This window comes from Callithrix jacchus, chromosome 7 (genome assembly GCF_049354715.1).
Source record: "Callithrix jacchus isolate 240 chromosome 7, calJac240_pri, whole genome shotgun sequence".
NCBI classification, from domain to species: Eukaryota; Metazoa; Chordata; class Mammalia; order Primates; family Cebidae; genus Callithrix; species Callithrix jacchus.
Window position 1 is genome coordinate 41,546,528 of NC_133508.1, and position 20,581 is coordinate 41,567,108.

The 20,581-nt window shown below is 58.4% G+C and overlaps 1 protein-coding gene across 2 annotated transcripts in view; it reads left to right on the top strand.

Moving 5' to 3' along the window:
• Positions 1–20,581, top strand: part of TP73 (tumor protein p73) — a 90,659-nt gene that overhangs the window by 18,795 nt on the left and 51,283 nt on the right. The window contains exons 1-3 of one of the 2 annotated variants that reach the window (XM_035307477.3): positions 8,542–8,626; positions 16,948–17,045; positions 17,815–17,935. In XM_035307477.3, coding sequence (XP_035163368.1) covers positions 16,981–17,045; positions 17,815–17,935 — 186 coding nt within the window. In that variant the 5' untranslated portion in view covers positions 8,542–8,626; positions 16,948–16,980. Of the gene's footprint in view, positions 1–8,541; positions 8,627–16,947; positions 17,046–17,814; positions 17,936–20,581 lie in introns of those variants that run through there. The other variant, XM_054258730.2, reaches the window with a different exon arrangement.

Genomic DNA, 20,581 nt, shown 5'->3' on the forward strand with positions numbered 1-20,581 from the left:
TGCCTGTCCTTTCTGCCACTCTGGGGGATTTAAAGCTAACTGTAGCCCTGAGTCTATGTATGGAAATTGATCAGGGTGTCCTGGCTTGCTGCATGTAACCTCAGTGCCATACTTTGGAGACAAGAGACCTGTCTAGGCTCCCCTCTGATGGCCAGTTCACCCCAAATGCTGGCCAGTCTACCTCACATAAGGTCCTTAGCTTCCCTGGTGATAGTCACTCCATAATCCCCACTAAATCCCTTCTTAAACATTTTCAGCATAGTCCCCAGAAGAGTAGGCTTGCTATGAGTGTGACCCATGTTTTTGCACCGAAAAACAGTACTCGAAGGCAGTAAAAAGAATCTTACTCCACCCTCAGTTGTTTCTGCCCTGCAGGGTGCAACACACCCTCTCTCACTTTCACTTCAGGCAGGTAGAATCGTTCCCTCTCTCAGAGGTGTTCCAGACACCGCTTGGCTTTGAAGTGTTCGTTAATCCCCTCACGATGCCTAGATTGTGAGGGCACTTCCTTCCAGCAGTATGCAGATCACCCCTAATCCTGGCCAGTCCCACAATTTGCTTGGAGCTTGGGGTCCTCTCTAATGGACCTGCAGCCCCCACAGTTCATGGCTGATGAGTCCTGTGACCCCTCTAATCACTCACACAATCGCACTTCTCCCTCCACTCCAATTGAAACCAACAGCAAAACTTCCAAGGTTAGTTGCAGAGAGAGAGAGAGCCAAGTTCAAGAGTGCCAAATCCAGCACACGAGTGAGCAGGCCACGCTTCCCCCTAAAGGAGGTGGGTGAGGTTCCCAGGATCCATCCTACTGTGTTTCTGCTGTCCGGCTACTCCAAGTACCTGTTCCTTCTCGGCGTTCAGCCACTGGGTGGATCCACACTGCGGGGGCCTTCTGTGCTCTGGTGAGGCGTTCCACCGGGGCCGACACCTGCCTGGGAGTGCTCTCAGGACTCACGTCACCCAAGCGGGCTGGAGTCCCCCACAGGGATGCTCCACAGGTCGAGGCAAAGCCGCCTGAAAATCTATCTCGGCCAACTGCCATCTGAAGCTCACTTCCCAGCAGGGAACCAAATAGATGCATCAGGAAGCCCACAGAACAAACCTCTCAACACCGGACTGGGAAGGAAGGGGTGATTTATTTAGCTGGGAACAGCTGAGCTCGCCTAACAAGGAAAATCCCTGCCTTTTTAAAGGCTTTCAACTCTTGAAATTACATGTAAAAGGGTCTTGCTCCATGAGGTAGGCATGGGGTGTGGGGTATGTGACTTAGGTCGGGGGTTTGGTCGTGTTTAGGCAAAAACAGTGCCTTCCAGGAAGATTCCTCCATACCATGCCTGTGATCTATAGGAGGGTTAAAGGTGGTGCCCAGTCTGCCAGGCTTCACCCCTAAAGTGCCACTCTCCTTGTGCAACCCCTGTAGGTGGAGGCCAGGCAGCTGCTGGAGCAGGAATTCTTCCTTCACCGGCTTCTGTCAGAGCCCCAGGATCCTGCAGCCATTGTGTCCCGCTGAAAGTAAGGCCAGCCCGGGAAGTCCCTTCAGGGTCACCAAGCTGCTGGGGAGGAAGAACAGACAGATTAACAGGAGAAAACCCATTTTAATGACATGTTCACAAATGGGGATCCCACACAAAGATGAGACTCAGGGAAGGGGTCAGATGGTGGAGGCATCTGTGTCACCCTGAGCTGCCAGAAGATATGGGGGTGTGGGGCTGCTGCGGGGAATGCCAGTTATAACAGGGGGATGCCTGGTAAATGAAGGTGGTCTCGTCATGCAGACATGTGTCTCTGAGGTGATCAGAGTTGCCTGGAGCCACTGTCCTACCAGCATAGAGACCTTTACAGACAGAACGTCCTTCATTTCTATTCCTGAAGCACAGCTGGGCAGAGCCGCTCCTGTGTCTCCAGTTTCTTAAAATAACCAGCTTGAAATAATTGATATGCCCAAGACATGTTTGGGGTGGCACATTTGGCCTCCAAGCCGTGTTTTGGGGTGGGGTGGTGTGTCCTGAGCCCCAATGCAGGTGTCAGGGCTGTGGAGGGGACACTGCAAGGGGTCCTAGGGGAGCCTCGGGGCCTCTACGGGCCTCAGAGATGAAATCAGCTTCCCGCCAGGACTGCCCCAAGATAGGCCTGGCTGGGGAGTGCAGGAAGGAATCCTCAGCATGAAGACAGCGTGGGACTGCCACTTCCAGTCACTGCGAGGGCTCTCAGAGAAAAATGAAATTCTCTTTTGTAACAGAAACTGTGGGCCTGTGTTGCATGTTGGGCCCTGGGACAAGTAATTCTGAAAGAAGAAACATCACGTGCTTTCCTTACTGCAAGGTGTCATACAGATGAGGGCTTCACTGACCGTTTGCATCTGCAGACAGTGACCATTGTCCCATTTACAGATGGGGAGACTGAAGCCTGGGAGATCAGTCCATGCCACCGGCTGCAGGTGGGGCCACCACGAGGCTGGTGGCTGCAGCACCCATAGCAAAAGGCAGGTTAACAAGGGCCATGCACAGGCTTATTTACCAGAAGTTCCATGTGACAAAGGAACCATGAGAACTGAAGATCCAAAGAACTGGGGAAATCTGCATATTTTCCTCCTGGATTTGGGGGGCATGGACAGCGGGGAGTATGATGAACTGGGAGGCTGGGGCCAGGCTCGGGTCTTCATTTCCTCTGGGTCTAGGGCACATGAGGGTCCATGACCTACTTCAGAGGAAGCCAGAGAACTCCTTCATGGCCTGCCTCGGGGTGATGGGCAGGAGAGAGCATCCCCACTTTCCCTGGCTTCTCAGGTGCCACCATGCCAGATTTGGGGGTAGTGTGTCCTGAGCCTCTGCTCCAGAGGGCAGCAGGCTCTCTGGGAAAGCCGCTGCTATCTCCACACTGTGAGCTCAGCTGCCTGAGGGACCACACCTGAGAACCCCCGAGGGCGGCTCTGGCATACTCGAGGGGCCCGGGAGAGGCTGGTGCAGCCCCTCTGCCCTGCCAGCCTGGGCACAGGCACCCTGGCATTGTGCCTCCTACCCTCCTTCCAGCCCAGATGTGGGCCTGAGCCCGCAGGGCTCCCACCCAGCCTGGGGCATGTCCCCCTGCCCAGGGGAGGCTGCATTGGATGGGAAGGACCCACCTGCTTCCCTGCCCAGTACCAGCTGGCGCACCCCCTGTGGCTCAGAGTGCCCATGGGGAGGGATGAGGCCTCTAATTGCTCACCTGCTGCTCTGAAGTGTCAGGCGGTGGCACCTGGGGAAGCCCAGGCTGAGGGGGCGGGCAGCCCCCTGCAGGAGAGGTGCTGTGTTTCCCTGGGTCCTTTGGAGAGGGCAGGGGAACAACTGCTCACCAGGGCTGCACCATTTCCTGTGATTTTAGCAATGACTTCCCGGCTCCATTTTCTCCACCAGCCCAAACACGTGAGCTGGGCTATGCCCACCCACCAGACTGGGGCCTGCAGAGACCTGCAGCTTTCTCTCCTGCAGCCTCCTGGCCTCCAAGTCCACCTGGGCTATGCCCACCCGCCAGACTGGGGCCTGATTGTTGTGGGGAACAGAGGAGCAGCCTGGGCCCAGTGTGGGTCCTTCCTGACTGTGAGATGGTTGCAGGGAGGGTGGTAGAGTCTGTGGGAGGCCTTGGCTGGGCCACAGAGAGGGGTGTCTCTCCTGCAGAAAATCCAGCAATGCTGGCCAGATACTGTCAGCCTACAAAGGGAAGCTGTGCTCCCGCTTTAGAGGCGGCCGCCTCCTGTGAGTCCAATCACCCAGACAAGGCGCACAACTCGGCGGATAAGGCAACTCACCATCCTCCCTTTGGGGTCCTCGGAATTTGCACTGTGCACAAGGCAGGGTGGAGTCACCCCCAGATCACGGAAGAAAGGGCCTGCCAGTCATTGTCATGTCAACGGAGACGCAAGCGCCAAGGTGTTTAATGAGCTGTGATCCTCAACGCTCATGACTAACGATCAGAGTGGGTCTCTCTCCTTCCTGCTTCCACAGTCCCCGCTGGCTGCCGTCATGACTCTCAGCCAGTCCCCTCGCAATTAGAAGAGTCTCCTGTCATGTTTTCTTCTGGAGCGAGGCATGCTCCAACTTGCTTCTGGGTTCTTGATTTTTGATCAGGGACAGCTCCTTGACTAATTATTTGTCTGTAACGAGGGAGGACAGATGGAGTTGTGAAAGTTCCCCAAGCTTTGAGAAGGAAGCTGCAAATTAAAAAACGAGGTATTGGTAAACGGGACGCTAACTGGATTAGTATGAAAATGATGAATTCTGATAAAAATAGCAAAATAGACCATTGTAAGAGTGAGGTCAGGTAACTCCAAGAACACCACCTCATCTTCAATCGCTCAATTTGCTCTTCGAAAGTACTAATGTAACGGAAGGAGACTATTCTCGACAGTGAAACGTTACAGGCTAAATAATTTGCGCAAGATAAAACTTCAAAACCAGAAGCACTCACTATGAGTGGGATGCATGTAAATCATTCGTGTTTTGGTTTCATAACTCTCTGACCCCTGCGTCCTTTGATTTGTCTCTCTCTCTCTTTTTTTTTTTTTAGACAGTCTTGCTCTGTCACCCAGGCTGGACTGCAGCGGTGCAATCTTAGCTCACTGCCACCTCCACCTTCCGGGTTCAAGCAATTCTCCTGCCTCAGCCTCCCAATGAGCTGGGATTATAGGTGCCCACCACCACACTTGAATACGTTTTGTATTTTTAGTAGAGGTGGGGGTTTCACCATGTCGGCCAGGCCTGTCTCGAACTCTTGACCTCAGCTGAGTCACCCACCTTGGCCTTCCAAAGTGCTGGGATTACAGGCATGAGCCACTGTGCCTGGACTTTTTTTTCTTTTAAAGACAGAATCTTACTTTGTGGCCCAGACTGGTATGCAGTGGTGCTGTCACGGCTCACCGAAGCCTCCAATGGCTGGGCTCAGGCCATCCTCCTGCCTGTGTCCTCAGGCGCACACCACCCCATCCAGTTAATTTAGTTCTTTTTTTTTTTTTTTTTTTGAGACAGGGTCTTGCTCTGTCTCCTAGACTAATGTATGTAAAATCTGAAAATGGAGCCTGGTGCAGAGTAAGCTATGTGTTTGGTGGGGCGTAACCCAGGGGCCATATTAGCAGTTTCACTTCTGCCACCGTCCTCGGCAATGCCTCGTGTCACACGGGCGGGCTGCAGGCAGATGCTGAAGAGTTGTAGGGAGAAAAGAAGAGGTATGATGGTGAAGGTGGGCGAGTGGGCAGGGGCCTTTCATGGCCCCTCTGCTGGGTCCCTCCCACCACCCACCACCAGCTGCACATGTCCCTGACCTTGGCTGCAGGCTAGGGTGCCCTTTGGCCACAGAGAGGCCTGTCCTGGGTGTCTCACTGAGTAGGAACAGGGCTGCCCCAGAAGCCCTTCGTCTCAGAAATGAGTAAGTGCTGGCTGCGGAGATTGTGCCCTATCTGAGCTCAGGTGGCTCAGTGCCAAGCAGGTGTCTCTCCCAGGCTGCTTTTGGACTGACCCCCACACAGAGGGCTCAGAAAACATGTTTTTCAATGAGGGGCATTTATGGCTGGTAAAAAAGTGGCTCCCCAAAGAGCTCCACACTCCAATGTTATATCCCATGGCAAAGGGACTGGGATTCAGTTATCTTGAGATAGGGGGACCATTGGGCAGGGTCCGGGTGGGCCCAGTGTCATCAGGGGGTCCCACAAGAGGGGTCCGAGAAGGAGCTGGTGATGGAGGCAGAGGCTGGAGGGATGCATTTCAGAGATGGAGGAGGGGGTCACGTCCCAAGGAATACCAGTGGCCTCCTGAAGCCGGATGGGAGGATGTGGAGGATGCGGAGGATGCCAGTTTCCTCCTGAGGCTGGATGGGGAGGATGGGGAGGTAGGGATTGTCCCAGGGCCTCCAGAACTGGAAGAAGACAGGGAGGTAGGAATTCCCCCAGGGCCTCCCAAAGATGGAAGAGGGGCAAATGTGTTCTTCCAGCATCTCCAGAATCAGCCAGCCTGCCCACAACTTGCTTTTAGCTCCCTGGGACCCATCTTGGACTTTGACCTACAGAACTGTAAGAGAGTAATTTGTCTCCTTTTATGCTTCTAATTGTGTGGTCACTGGTTTCGGCAGCTGCAGAAAACAGACAGTCCTCTCATCCATACAGTCCCTTCTTCAGCTCTTGTCTGACAGAAATAAACAAGGAGACTGGTGAGGGGAGTCTCATGCCTGCAATCCCAGCACTGTGGGAGGTTGAGGCGGCTGGATCACCTGAAGTCAGGAGATTGAGACCATCCTGGCCAACATGGTGAAACCCCATCTGTACTAAAAATACCAAAAGTTAGCTGGGCGTGGTGGTTCGTGCCTATAATCCCAGCTACTCGGGAGGCTAAGGCAGGAGAATTGTTTGAACCTGGGAGGTGGAGGTTGCAATGGACTGAGTCCAGCCTGGTGACAGAGCAAGACTCCGTCTAAGAAAAAAAAAAAAAAAAAAAAAGAGAGAGAGAAAAGAAAGAAAGGAAAAAGAAATAAACAAGGGCTCACTCTGGAGTTTAAAATAGGGCAGGATAATTTAGGAATAGCTTCTCGACCTTTGTGTTATGGTGCACAGGTGGGCAAAAATTTCCCTTGAATCCCCCCTTGAGTGCCCCCCAGAGCTCATGGTCACTCTGTGCCAGCTGCTCTTCAGACCAGGGAACAGACTTGGCCGTGGCTGTGCCAGGTTCCAGCTGCTATCCTCGTCACTGGACGAGGCCCTTGGGATACCCACCCACCTTTTGTCTCCAACAAGGATGTTGAAAGGAGCCAGGCACCAGCCTCCCTGGGTTCAGGCCTCTCCTTTCCCTTCAGTTTCCTATGAACTGGGGGATGGGGAGGAGGGGTGGGTGCCAGGAGGTCACTGCAGCCAAGGAACCCAGATTGGTGCGCTTGAGAATGGACCGTGGGTATGCTTTTCGGCTGCAATGAGGCGCCACCTCCCCAGCTGGAGCCAACAGCCATGAGTGTCCATCACACACATCTGTGCAGCGTGTAGGCGAAAATGCACCTGCTGTCCATGGCTCCTATGTCCCCTGCTGCACCGTATCCCACGTGTGTACACGCATACTGAACACAGACCCGCCGCTCCACAGCAATGCACCTGCATTCAGCACGTGTCCCCCTGGGCAGTAGGAGTGGGGAGCCTCAGCTGCCACGCTGTCACTTCACGTGGAGCAGCTAGTGATCTGACAGCCGCATTCCCAGGTACACAGGCTGCTGTGTTCCTGCTGTGTGTGACGCAGCCCCCCATGCCTGTCCAGGCAGTGGCGAAAAGCACCAAGCATCCCTCAGGACTATGCAAAAAGAGACTCCACACCCTCATCCCTGGGCTGGAGGTGTGAGCCAGGCATATTACCCTCCAGGGTTTCTGCTCAGCCTGAATGTGGTGCTAGGCCTGTTCTGGGGCCCCTAGGAAACGAGGATATCCCTGCAGGAGAGGTTTCCCAAGCTGGGGTTTTGTGGCATTTGTCTCCTATGGCTCCTGTGACCAATGACACACACTTAGTGGCTTATATCGATAGAGATTTATCTTCTTTCAGTCCTGGAGCTCAGATACCTGAGGTCAGTCTGCTGGGCTGAGATGAAGGCATGGCGAGGCTGCCTGCGCTCCCTCTGGAGGGCCTGTGGGAGCCTGTCTCCTTGCCTCCTCTGGGCTTAGAGGCCACCGGAGTCCCTCCCCTCTTGGCCCCTCCTCCGTCTTCCAAGCCAGTAACGTGGCATCTTTGCTCCTCCCTGCCCTTTCTCCTCCCGCTTGGACGGACACGGTGGTTACGTGGGGCCATTTGGAGACTCCAAACCATCCCTCCACCATGAGAGCCTCACCTCCCTCCTGCCGGCCAAGTCCCTTTCGTTGTGTCTGCTCCATGCTGCCGCAGTGGCGGGGCAGTAAGGAGGCACAGTGGCAGCATGCGTCTCCCCAGAACTGGGGACAGGGCCCCTCAGAGTTCTCTGACCAGCATTAGAGATTCAGAATTTGACATCACAGCTGCATATAACTTTGAACTACCTGAACTCGCGAGCGAGGGTGTGTGTTGTCGGTACCACCAAAGCAGTTGATTATCAGTGATCTCATGGTTTGACCTAATGTTTTAAAAGACGGGTTCTTACCCACTGGAAGCACATGCTGGTATAGTACAGATGAGATGGTCTCCCATGTGGAATTTGCTGTGTAATTCCCCAGGAAGCAAAAGCCAGAGGTCAGGGTGACAAGCGCTGGGACCAGGTGGATAGGTACCTGGGCCGTTCTCTATAGTTCTGAGTGCTTGGAAATGTCCACAACGAGAAGTAGAACTGAGTGCAAAGCTGGGTGGAGACAGCCCTGTCCTGGCTGCCCTGATCTCAGCCCTGTGGTCGACCTTAGGAGGGGGATGGAGCAGGGGCCCAGGCTGGGCGAGCTTGCAGGTGACGGCAGCCGCAGGTGCTGGTCCCAGGACCGACTCCAGCCCCCAGGGCTCCAGGCCAGGCTCCGCCCCCAGCTGCCCCGCAGCTCCAGGCCACTAGCTCCAATGTCATCACCTAGGCAACTGGGACGCTGCTGCCAGCGCCCGCCTGCGGGAGCCAGGAGCCAGCCGCGGGCCATCTCCACCTAGCCCCACTGACCCTCCAGGGCCCAGGCTCAGCCAAGGTAGGCTTCAGCTTGGCTCGCCCTCCTCTCAGCCTGAGTCAGGGGGTCTCCTTGCTGTGGTGGGTGCAGCTGTTCCAGGGACCCACCCTGAGGTGCAGAGAGCCCCTTGCGGCTGCCTCCCAGGAGGCGGTCGGGAACGCAGTACTGTTCAGGCCAGGGAGGGGAGGACTTGCCCATGGTTCCCCTGATGGGACAAGCCACAGCTTTGGGGCACCCTGGGGAGCCATCTGCCCCAAGTGCCACGTCCGGGTTCCTCATGTGACCCTGGGCTAGGGGAGCAGAAGTGGCCCTGGTACTGCTACCTCCCACCCCTTGGACCCGCCAGGAGCTCTCTCCACTTTCTGCCAAGGAGGCGCAGAGTGACTGCCCCAGCCAGGCACATCCAGGAGCTTCCGGGCTGGGGGGCCACCATCCTGAGCCTCATGCAGCTGATCCAGAACCCCCCAGTCCTCCCCAGCCCCCTCACTATCCTGTGTCCCCGGAACCTCTTTAGCAACAGCAATCCTTGCCCTGGCCTCCCTGGCACTCACGCAGCCACTCCCAAGCCTGACCCAGACCTGGACAGCAGGAAGGGGCCAGGCACGTCCTGTTCCTTCTGCCTGGGTCCTGATTCCCAGGTTGGGGGCTCCTCTGGGCCCCATCGAACTGGAGGACAGGGGAAGGGCTTGTGGGGATTTGCTGTGACTAGGGCAGAGTGTGTGCCAGGGCCTGTGCACACGTGTGAATATGTCTGTGCATGTGCATGTATGTGCAAGTGTGTTGCTGAAGGTGAGAAGGTGGGTGGGGAAACTGAGTGACTGACTGCTCCCTGAAGTCTTGGGGGAAGTCCGAGGGGCCAGGGCCTCCGGATCCTGTTCCCCTTGCTTTTAGCAAAGGTCCAGCCTAGACTCCTGGATGGACATGTGGTCTGGTGGGGCGAGACCGTGGGCTCTTCCTGGCTTGCCATGTCATATGGGTGCGTTTCCCACCACTCTGAGGGTCTCTCTGCTCATCCCTAAGGCAGGGAGACCACCCAGGCCTCTGGAATGTCAGTGTCGTCTCCCGCAGTCTGAAGTTACTCAAGAGCCCCATTTCCAGGTGGGGACCTAAAGGAGCCCCTTAGAAGTGGGGAGGAAGGCCGGGCGAGGTGGCTCACGCCTGTGATCCCAGCACTCTGGGAGGCGAAGGCAGGCAGATCACCTAAGGTCAGTCAGGAGTTTGAGACCAGCTTGGCCAACATGGTGAAACGCTGCCTCTACTAAAGATACAAAAATTAGCCGGGCATGGTGGCGCACAGCTAGGAGGCTGAGGCAGGAGAATCATTTTGACCTGGGAGGTGGAGGTTGCAATGAGCCAAGATTACACCACTACACTTCAGCGTGGGCAACAGAACAAGACCTGTCTCAAGAAAAAAAAGAAAGAAAGAAGTGAGGAGGAAATTAAGCAATTTAATCCCGAAGGGTGCTTCCCCGCAGTCACTGTGGTTCTGGCCCCGCTAGCTCAGACCAAATCAGTGATTCCGTCATGGCTTCTTCGTGGAGCACCTACTGGGTCCCACGCGGGTGCTGGGGCTGCAGCCTGGAGCACAGCAGGTAGGGCTTGGTGGTCTGGCCGGCAAAGCGTCAGCAAGCCAATGTCTTCCCATGCGGCGGGTGCTGGGAGGGAGGAGGCCTGGGAGGCCCGAGGGAGACTGGCGTCTCTTAAATGGGGTGCAGGGGCCTGAGGATCGAGGCTTCCTGCCAGCTTCCCTCGTGGGTGCCGTACTGGTCAGAACGGGGTCTGGGCAGCCTCCCTCAGGGCTGGCACCTAACCAGGTCTCAGGGCTCCATGGAACTGCCTCAGGTGGCCAGGGGTGGGCACATCCCTGGAGAGGCGTGGGGCATTGAGGCAGGGAATGTGGTGGGAAGCATTCCCCTCAGACCTGGAGTCATGTGGAGCCCAGGAGCCGTGTGACCTTGGTGGCCCTGCACCCTGTCCAGCCCCAAGTCACTGTTCCTGCCTCTCCCTAACCTACAAGCTGCCCAGGCTGCCCCTTGGCCAAGCTCCACAATGGCCAGTGCCCCTCTGTTGGCTTGTGAGTCCCAAGAGATCGCAGCCCTACCCAGGGTCTTGGCGGCTTTTGGGCTGACCCAGCCGTTCTGAGGAGCCTGCTTCACACCGGGGACAAAGGCTGGGTCACTGTCTGCCCTGCAGGAGCCAGGGCCTCTGGAGGACTGGCTGCCTGGCGGGAAGGTGGAGCTGACCAGAGCCTAAGCTGGCCTTGGCGCTTCCGAGCTACACGGCCCTGCGCAGGCTGCTGGCCCTCGAGGGGCCTCTGGGAACAGCTGGGAAAGTCCCTCCAGGTTCCTTTGAGGATTGAATGAGCTTGAAAACATGGAGGCTTCGGCACAGGGTGAGTGCTCAGAGGATGCTGTGCAGCATTATCAGGAGGGCAATCCTGAGGGAAAAGCCCAGAGCAAGGGGTGAGGGGTCTGTGCAGGGTGGGGGCGTCTCAGAGTGGGGCATCCCCCACTGGGAAGGGGGTGTCCGGAGGAGGGTAGCCAGGTGGGGACGGGAGCTTGGGAACGGTCATCCTTGCATGGTTGGAGAAGCGGAAGTGTTTGTTGCGGAAAAAAGAAAAGATTTTGGAGGACAGCTCAGGCACTTCCAACATGGGCACTGGCCACGAAAGGGCTGGTGACACCTGGTGTGACCCCTTGGGGTAGAAAGGAGGTGGGAGAGGATAGGAGGGGGAAGGACAGGGATGTGTCCAAGCAGGGTGAGGCTGTGGCAGCTCCAGCGAAGGCGGCTGTGGCCTCATCAGTCACCTGTATCACCAGCAAACACAGGTATCGACTCAGACACCCACTCTGGCCATAAGCTCCGCTCCATCCCAGCCCTGGACCCTCTGCCCCCGTCCTCAGCAGTCGGCCGTCTGGGTCTTCTCTCTGCTCACCGTGCTGGTCTGAACCTCCCTCCGTGACAGCTCTGCTCTCACTGCCCCTCACCCCTGGGTTGCCCTTCCTCTTAGAACAGGTGGGCTCCTGGCAGGAAATGTCTCCCAGTTCAGGGTCCCAGTTCCCTGACATGGCCCTGCTCTGTTCCCTCTGCCGCCAACCTCATCCCCGGAAGGGCCATGCCCCTGCCCACTCCTCTGTCGGTTTCTTAGAAGCTCAGCCCATCGGGCCTCTCATGCCTCTGACCACTCCTCCAGTCTTTCCTGACCCACTTACCCCCAGGAGCACTGCCCATCCCAAGGCGTAAGCAAGCTGGGGCTGGGGTGGAGACCTCTTCCACCACACCCCCTCCTCATACCCAGCCTCTGAGGGCTTCGCAGATACATGTTATTTGCCTCCAGTGGGCCAGGGTTATCTGTTTACCAGCACTGCAAGCCGTGGGGCATGGAGCTGGCACCGGGAGGCCACTGTAGCTGGGCATACCTGTTTCGAAGGTACTTCATTCCCCGAGAGACTGAGGATGGGCTGGTGCTCCGAAAAAGGGCACAAAGGCCACTGTAAAAGGGGGTGAGCCGCACGCTAACAATGCAATAGGGAGGTGCTCAAAGGAGCCAGGGACGCAGCAGCCACCAGGCCCCACCTTTCTGCCCTCATGTGTGCAGCTCTGTTCTTCAGCCTGAATCCTGTCCTTGGGACCCACCTCATTCTTCTCCCTCCACTGCTACCACCTGATACTAAGTAATGGTTGGTCAATTGCAACTTGATACTGTTTATGGGGCATCCACCATGTGCCCAGATAGAGGAGTGCTTCTGCTTTTTATATGCAGAGTCATTTCATTCCACCCAGTGCTTCTAGGACGCAGCTGCCACAATTATCCCCATTTTACAAACCAGGAAATAGAGGCTCAGACTGGGCAAGACATCTGTCCAGGGTCACACAGCCAGAGAGTGGCAGGTGGGCTGTGTGGGCAGAGCGGGACAGGGGGCTGGAGCATTGCCCAGCAGTGCTGGGCTTCAGGGCAGAAGCAGCGGGCAGGAATAGTGTGTCCTGGTGTGACCCAAACACACATATGACAGCAAGAAGGCCTGGGCAGGCAGCGGAGGGCAGGGCGGGCCCCTTGGGTGTCTGGATGTGGGTTAGGCCTCAATGTACCTGTGAAGAAAGATGCAGGCAGGGGCTTCCCAGGCAGGGGCTTCCCAGGTAGGGTTCGGGGTGGGGCTCGAACCTCCCTGCAGACTAGGGAGGGGGTTGCAGCTGGGCCTGTGCCTCCCTTGCTGAGCTCCAGGCCAGATGAGGGTAGAGCCAGGCTGCTGGGTTCGACCTCCACCCTAACCGGCTGCATACCCATGGGGAGCTGGCCTTCCTCTCTGTGTGCGTCTCCTGGTTGGTAACGTGGCATGTGGTACACACCCTCACTGGACCGTCATGGGGTGGCAGCATCCCCGGAAGAGATTCACACAAACCATTTTACTTGGCGGCTTGTGAACTGCTCTACCCAGGGGGCACCTCCACCCACAGGGTTTCAGGCATTATTGATTTGGTCGTGGGGATGGCCTCAAGCTTTCAGGATGAGGCTCTGGGATTCCCCCAGGCTGTCCCGGGGGATCTGTCTCCCTTCCTCTCCCACTTCCGGATGGCCACGGCCCAGGAGGGAGAGGATAGCCTGCTCAGGCATCCCCAGCTGCCCTCGTATTTCACAGGGTGCAAGCTGCTCCACAGTGGGAGGCTACGTCTCTTTCATCCCCATGCTTGGCTCCCTGGACCAGGGGAGCGGGGGAGTGGGGCGGCCGGCAGACCATCTGTGGTGGGAGGGGCTCTCAGCTGCACCCTCATCCCCAAGCCCTGCAGACAGGTCTTCTTCCCTGCCCCTGACCCCAGACCTGGCAACCCTGGCTGAAGTGAGTGGACCCTATCCCACCCACTCGGGACAGAGGGAGGCCACATGGTCCCAGGCCTCCTACCTGGGCTCTGTGGGTGTCACCAGTGTTCCCGTGGGGCCCTGGGGCCGATGCCACCAGCATCGGAATTTTGCCCGGAAGTTGGAAATCAGGCATTCCGTGGCTTCCGGTTCCAGTTCCTCCATGTGCTTTAAGTCAGGGTGGGTTTCCGGTTCCTGGTTTTGCTGGCGAGGAACCCGATGGCTCCAGGGAGGCTGGTGGCTGCAGCGGGGCGGTTGGCCATCATGATAGTGTCCTCCTCGGGGGCCTGTTCCAGACTCTTCATGACTACCCTGGGGGCTTGGTGTAGGTGCAGATCCTGGGCCCCCCCAGCCCCCATTGGGGAGGGGCGGCCTGGAAGATGCGTCTTCCCAGGCCTTCTGGACACACGCCTGCACCTAGAGGCCTGCTGCTCAAGTCCCAGGCAGGCAGGCCTGGGGAATGTTTGGGGACCCAACTCCCGGCATGGAGGACGCTCCTTCCCCACCCCACGTGCTCCTGGTGGTGGCAGAGGAGGCCTGTGCTATGGGGCTGGAGGGCTTGGCAGGCAGGATCGGGGACCCCCCCGACCACACTCACTGGCCTCTGTTCTGTGCCCAGGCAGGGGTGAGAGGCCATGCTGGTGTCCTGCAGTGGGCAGCAGATGCCGACTGGGGGTGTGGAAGCTGAGGTCTGGCAGGCAGGGGTGGGTTGCTGTTCTTCACTCAGGGTTAGTGGGAAGAGGGTGTGGCTCAGAACCCAGCGGGAGTTAAAATGATGCCAGCTTGAAAATACAGCCAACGTCCATGTCCCAGGCACGAGGTCACAAATAATGTTTCACTGACCAGGTCCCGTGAGCCCTTGGAGGTGTGTCCCATCCACACCTGTTCACGGAAGCCCTGGACCTCCGGTGGGGGTGCAGCGGGATGCCGATGGCTCTCACACTGTCTCTCTCCCCATCTCTCTGTGTCTTTCTTCCTGTCTCTATCTGTCTCCCTGTCTCTATGTCTCTCTTTCTTTGTCTCTGTCTCTCTTTGCCCCTGTTTGTCTCTGTCTGTCTCTGTCCTTCTCTGTCTCTGTCCCACCTTAGCCTTTTGTGGGGGGGATAGCTCACAGGCTGGCAGATGAGGTCATGTGTCCTGAGCATGACGTTTCAGGGCTCACCCATACTGTAGCACATCACAGCTTCCTGCCTTTTCGTAATGTTTCCTCGTTTGCAAGAACCATGTCTCATGTGCCCAGCCCTCTGCTGATGGGCATCTGGGCCATGTGCACCGTTTGGCTCCCAGGACTGGTGCTGCTGTGAAGGGAGCTGGGATTTTGCCATCCACCTGCTGTGTGGCTGCAGCTGAGTCATTTTCACCTCTGGGCTCAGGTGGCCCAGCTGCAAAACGAAGGGGATTCAACCCAGTGGCCTCTGGAGGCAAAACCTTCCAAGGCTTGCCCTCTTGGATCGGAGGGAACTTCTTCCCTCCCAGTCCAGCCCCTCCAGTCCTCCCGCCTTTCAGAAAACGTGCCCGGGGCCCCTCTCTTGTGTCCATCCAGCCTCAGCCCATGCACCTGCACCAAGAGGCCACCTCTTGGGCCGTGGGGCACAGGCAAGGGAGGGTTCTGCCCACCCTCGAGGCCCCGTGCCAGCCTCAGCGGGGCCTGCAGTTCCGCTTCCTGTCAGGCCCTCCAGCTGTAAATTAACGGGATGCTGCTCTCCTCTGACATCCTCAGCTCCCCGGGGGTTTCAGGGAGCCCAGCCCAGGGTCTGAGGCCTACAAGTTCATGCCTGGCTGCCTGACAGTGAAGTGGGGCAGGGCCACTGAATTAACTCTGGATTCAGAGAAAGGGCCCCTGGGACGTTCCTCACCTGCACTTAACAGCTGTGTGACCTCAGGCCAGTCACTTAACACCTCTGAGCCTGCGGCTCCTGAAAAGTGGCAGAGTGGTGGTCACGCCCTCCTGGGAGAGTTGGCTTGTGGTCAGTGCTCTCTAAGCTGCTTGTCCCAGGCCATTCAGGCTCACTGGCCACACCCCAGCCTGGCCCGTGCCACTTCTCCAGCGCCCAGCATGTGGCGGCTCGAGAGCGTGCCACAGGCTTCCATCAGCTGCCACCTGCCTGGGGAAGGACAAAAGCCACAGGTTGCAGGCGGTGCCCTACACCCCGCCGGCCGTGGGCAGGTCCAGGCCTGCCTGCCTAGGCACTGCAGGACAGTGGCCAAGCCAGTCCCATGGCACCTTGCCGAGGACCTGGGAGACTGGCTCAGGGGAGAGGTCACCTCAGCCAGGGCTGGGGGCTATGGGTAAGGTGGGCTTCGGTTTCCCTGTCCCCTCCCCTTCAGCATAGAACCAGAGATCCCAGCTGTGCCGTGCTTGGACACTGCCACCTCCTCATGGGTGTCTAGGGCCACTGGGAGCTGGGTACAGGGGCTCTCAGGGGAGCAATGGTGGAGACAAGGACCAGCGGATGGACTCTGGGGTCAGGGCTCCGCAGTCCCCAGGTATCTCCTCAAAGTGGGACCACCCAGGCAGTGGCCAGCTCCAGGACAGGGCAGCTCCAGGTTCCCAGGTGGTGGCCAGCTCCAGGACAGGGCAGCTCCAGGTTCCCGGGTGGTGGCCACCTCCAGGACAGGGCAGCTCCAGGTTCCCAGCCTTGCCAAGCTTCCTTGTGGGGCTGGGGTCCAGGGAGGAGCTCAGAAGGTGGGAGGGTGTCTGTGCCCACAGCAGTCAGCACAGTGAGGTTGTAGCCCAGGGCTCAGCCGCAGCCTCCAGGGCATCCCTCACACACGGTGTTCCCAAGATGGGGTTATCAGGACCTGAGCCACCTGCAGGCATGAGGGAGACCCCCAACCTGGCTGCAGCCTCCAGGCATCAGGGAAACCCCAACCCCCAACCTGGCTGCAGCCTCCAGGCATCAGGGAAACCCCAAACCTGGCTGCAGCCTCCAGGCATCAGGGAAACCCCAAACCTGGCTGCAGCCTCCAGGCATCAGGGAAACCCCAAACTTGGCTGCATCCCCCAGGCCAAACCTAGACACAGTGGATAGTGACAGCAACCACAGGCCTCACGCTCTCATCCCGGCCCAGGCATCTCAAAGACTGCTCTCCCCAAGGTCCCCACGGCAGCCCCAGGAGCGGGTGCTGCTGTCGTCCCCTCTTCTAAGGCAGCAGTTCTGAGAAGCCCCCGTGGATGGGTCTGATCTAGGCTGGCCACCTCCAAGGCAGAGCTGCCCACCTGGCCCTCGGTTTCCAGCCGTGGGGGACAGGGTGGACAAAATGAGAGTGGAGAGGGCACAGGGAGGGTGAGAGGGGCACCTGCCAGTGCTCGAGGGACACCCTAGACATCTGCTTATGGGCATCTGGCCTGTGTGTACTGTTCAGCTCCCAGGACTGGTGCTGCTATGAAGCGAGCTGGGATTTTGCCTCCCTCCCTGCAGGCTGTCAGAGAAGGACAGAGCACAAATTCCCAGGGCGCTCAGGTGTCATTCTTTCCTCCCTGCAGAGTGAGCTGCCCTCAGAGGCCGGTGAGGGAAAGATGGCCCAGTCCACCACCACCTCCCCCGATGGGGGCACCACGTTCGAGCACCTCTGGAGCTCTCTGTGAGTTCACTCGGCTGTCCAGAGCTAGGGGCTCCCCAGAGCTGGGGGCTTCCTGGGAGGCGCTCTGGGCTCAGCCACCCTCATTGGGATAACTGGGCCAGAGCAGGAGGGGTGGCCCCAGGAGGACTGTGGGCCAGCCTCAGCCACCCTCACTGGGACTCTGGGCTAACCTTGGCCACCCTCCCTGAGATTCCGGCTGGCCTCAGCCACCTTCACTGGGACTCTGGGCTAACCTTGGCAACCCCTGCTGGGATTCTGGGCTGGCCTCAGACACCCTCACTGGGACTCTGGGCTAACCTTGGCCACCCTCGATGAGATTCTGGGCTAGCCTCGGCCACCCTTACTGGCCTAACTGGACCAGAGCAGGAGAGATGGCCCCACACTGGTCTTGGGCTAGCCTTGGCCACCCTCATCAGCTTGGAGACAGGGCTCGGTCAGAGGGGTAGGGAAGGGGGACTGCTGCCCTAGGCCTTCCCTGGGGAGGCAGAACCAAAATTCAGACACTTTTCCCTGCCCATCTCTGGAGAGGGGCCATGGCCAGCAGAGGCCCAGGAAAATGGAGCCCGTGACTGGTTCTGTGTCTCTGGCAAGCACAGCAGCCCTGGAGGGGCAGGTGGAGGATGGAGAAGGGATGAGAGGGCCAGGGAGGGGCAGAAGACATAGGCCTCATCAGGAGTCTCGGGCTAGCCTTGAGCTCTGCACCTGGGAGGTGTGGGGGTGACGCCCAGACTGGGGGCTGACAGCTTCTGTTTTTCTCTCCTTGCCCCAGGGAACCAGACAGCACCTACTTTGACCTTCCCCAGTCAAGCCGGGGGAATAATGAGGTGGTGGGTGGCACAGATTCCAGCATGGACGTCTTCCACCTGGAGGGCATGACCACATCTGTCATGGTGAGTGGGGGCTGCCCTCTGCAGAGGACTGGAGTGGGGGCAGTCAGTGTAGCCTGTCCTGTCTTGGGACACTGGCAGAAGCAGGAGATAGCCTCTTGGTTGTATAGCTTCCCCTGTGGGTTTCTCAGCACACTTCAAATTGCAAAGGAGAAAATGTATCGGCTTATGTAATGTCAATCCAGAGATACAAATGGATTCAGGTATAGCTGGGTCCAGGTATAGAAAGGGCTTCAGGCATGGCTGGGTCCAGGTGTAGGAGGGGCTTCAGGCATGGCTGGGTCCAGGTGTAGGAGGGGCTTCAGGCATGGCTGGGTCCAGGTGTAGGAAAGGCTTCGGGCGTGGCTGGGTCCAGGTATAGGAAGGGCTTTGGGCGTGGCTGGGTCCAGGTGTAGGAAAGGTTTTGGCATGGCTGGGTCGAGGTATAGGAAGGGCTTTGGGAGTGGCTGGGTCTAGGTACAGAAGGGGCTTCGGGCATGGCTGGGTCCAGGTGTAGGAAGGGCTTCAGGCATGGCTGGGTCCAGGTGCCTCATGGCTGCCTCCCTCCATCTCGTGGCCTGCTGTCCCCTGCAGTGACTTTGCTTTTGGTCAGCCTCTCCTCTCGTGGTGAAGAGTATCAGGCTCTGCCTGTATGCCCCATCCCTGTGGAAAGGGCAACCCTCTTTTCCTGAAGCCCAGCAGCCCTGCCTCTCGTTGATCTGAATGTGGTCATGGGCTCGTCTCTGAGCCACCCCTGTGCCTCTGAGTGGCCTGGGCCCACCATGCCCGGAATAGGGTGATGATGAAATGGAGTGGGGCAGACCCCCCACAGGAACCCCCAAAGGAAGACGGAGGTGCTGTTTCCAGGAGAACAGGACTGGAGGGGCGCAGGCAGGGCCAGTGAAGCTGTGATACCCCTTCGTGGCAGACTCCGCCATTCCTGGGAGTCTCAGGCCCTGCCATGTGGGCTGCTTCTTTTAGGGAAAAGGCCAGGCTGTGGGAGCTGGTGGGAGCCCCGTTCCTGCCTGTCTCTCCCACTGCCCATAGCCAGGCCCGGACTGTGCCAGGAGGTGGGTAGCAGGTGGGCAGCACCCAAGAGGAGAGTGCAAGGACCCTGCCCGACCCGGGAGGCCCAGCATGGCCTGGCTTCCCTGTGCTTGGCCCTGCCCACAGGCTGGCTGCCCCGGGTCCAGAGATTCCCAGGTGGGGAACTTGCAACAAGCACTGCAGGAGAAACAGCCCAAACTGTGGGGACAGGCACCCGAAATACAGCATGCCGGGGACAGATCCCACCTCCCTCACTTATGCCCAGCTCCAGGCAGTGCCTGCAAGGGATGGGGCGGTGCTGGGCCTCTGGGGGACGCGAGGGCACCCAGCCTGGCCCTATTCCTCCCTCAGGTCCCCATTCCAGGAGCTGGGGTGCACACATGTCCGAGGCATGGGGGTGGGCGGCCCAGCCACCCTGGGCACTGGAGGGAGTGGGGGCCGTGAGGCTCCAGTCAGATGAGCCAAGTGAAGTGGGGTGGGGGAGGCAGAGGGTCCACTGCAGATGCTGGGCTATGGAAGACCATATGGGGCCAAAGAAGGCACATCCTTGGGCAGCTGCAGCCCCAGGGTAGGGGGTTGTCTGGAAGACAGCAACACCCATTCCTCCGACGAGCCCCTCAGCCTGGATCTGAGGGTTTGACTGCCTGCCCCTGCCCACCCACCCCTGCTCAGGTCCCAGTGAAACACTTGCCAGCATTCCACACATGTTCTAGTGCCATGTTATGGGTGAGGAAACTGAGGCAGATGCTGGGAAAGGGTGGGCTGGGGACAGGGCTGGGTGGTGTGAGAAAGTGAGATAGCGACCTCTCTGCTCTCTCCCTTTGGAACAATTCTGCAATTCTGCTGGCTGCTCCTGGGGGACAAGGTTCCTGACCCCACCCCCTCCAGATCCCACTCTGGACATCCATGTCCTCCACTTTGGGGAGGGGCAGGAACTGGCCCCTGGACCCCAGGGAGGGAGGGAGGAAGACCTGTGAGACTGTCTCCTGAGATGCAGAAGCCACCTCCCAACCCCAAGGTGCTCAGTGCCCACTTCCCCTGCAGAGGACAGAGGGCCCCTGAGATCACACAGACCCTGCGTCTGGAGGAGGACCTGGGCTCAGGGAGGCAGAAGGAGCAGTTCTGCCTTCCTGTGGGTGGGGTGTACTTGCCCCCCCAAGCCACAGAGGGTTCCCTGAGCCTCACATTGGGGTCTGGTCTGAGCCCCTGCCTCCTGGAACATGCTACTCCCCCGCCACAGGGTGACGGTGGGCCTCACACCTCCGCCAACAGCAAGGTAGCTGAATCCGTCAGGCAGCGGCACGGTGCTTGAGCTCTTTGCTTTCGGTCACCTTCTGACAGGCTGTGGCGGCCCCAGGTAATTGAAACTCCTGATGCAAGCAGGACAGATGTACTCGGGAGGGGCACTGCTAAAAGGCTGAGGGGGAAAATGCCTGTTGGGGGTCAACGTCCTCCCAAAGCCATGTAAGAAATTCCTGGGTGCACAGCTCGGCTCAGAAGGTGGGGATTTCCCAGAAGGAAGGCTGGCAGGGGCCCTGGTGGGGAGCGCCAAGCCTCATTCTGATCCCAAGGCCGAGCCCCATCACGACAGCGCTGCTGGTTCAAGGGCATGCGGTCCCCTGC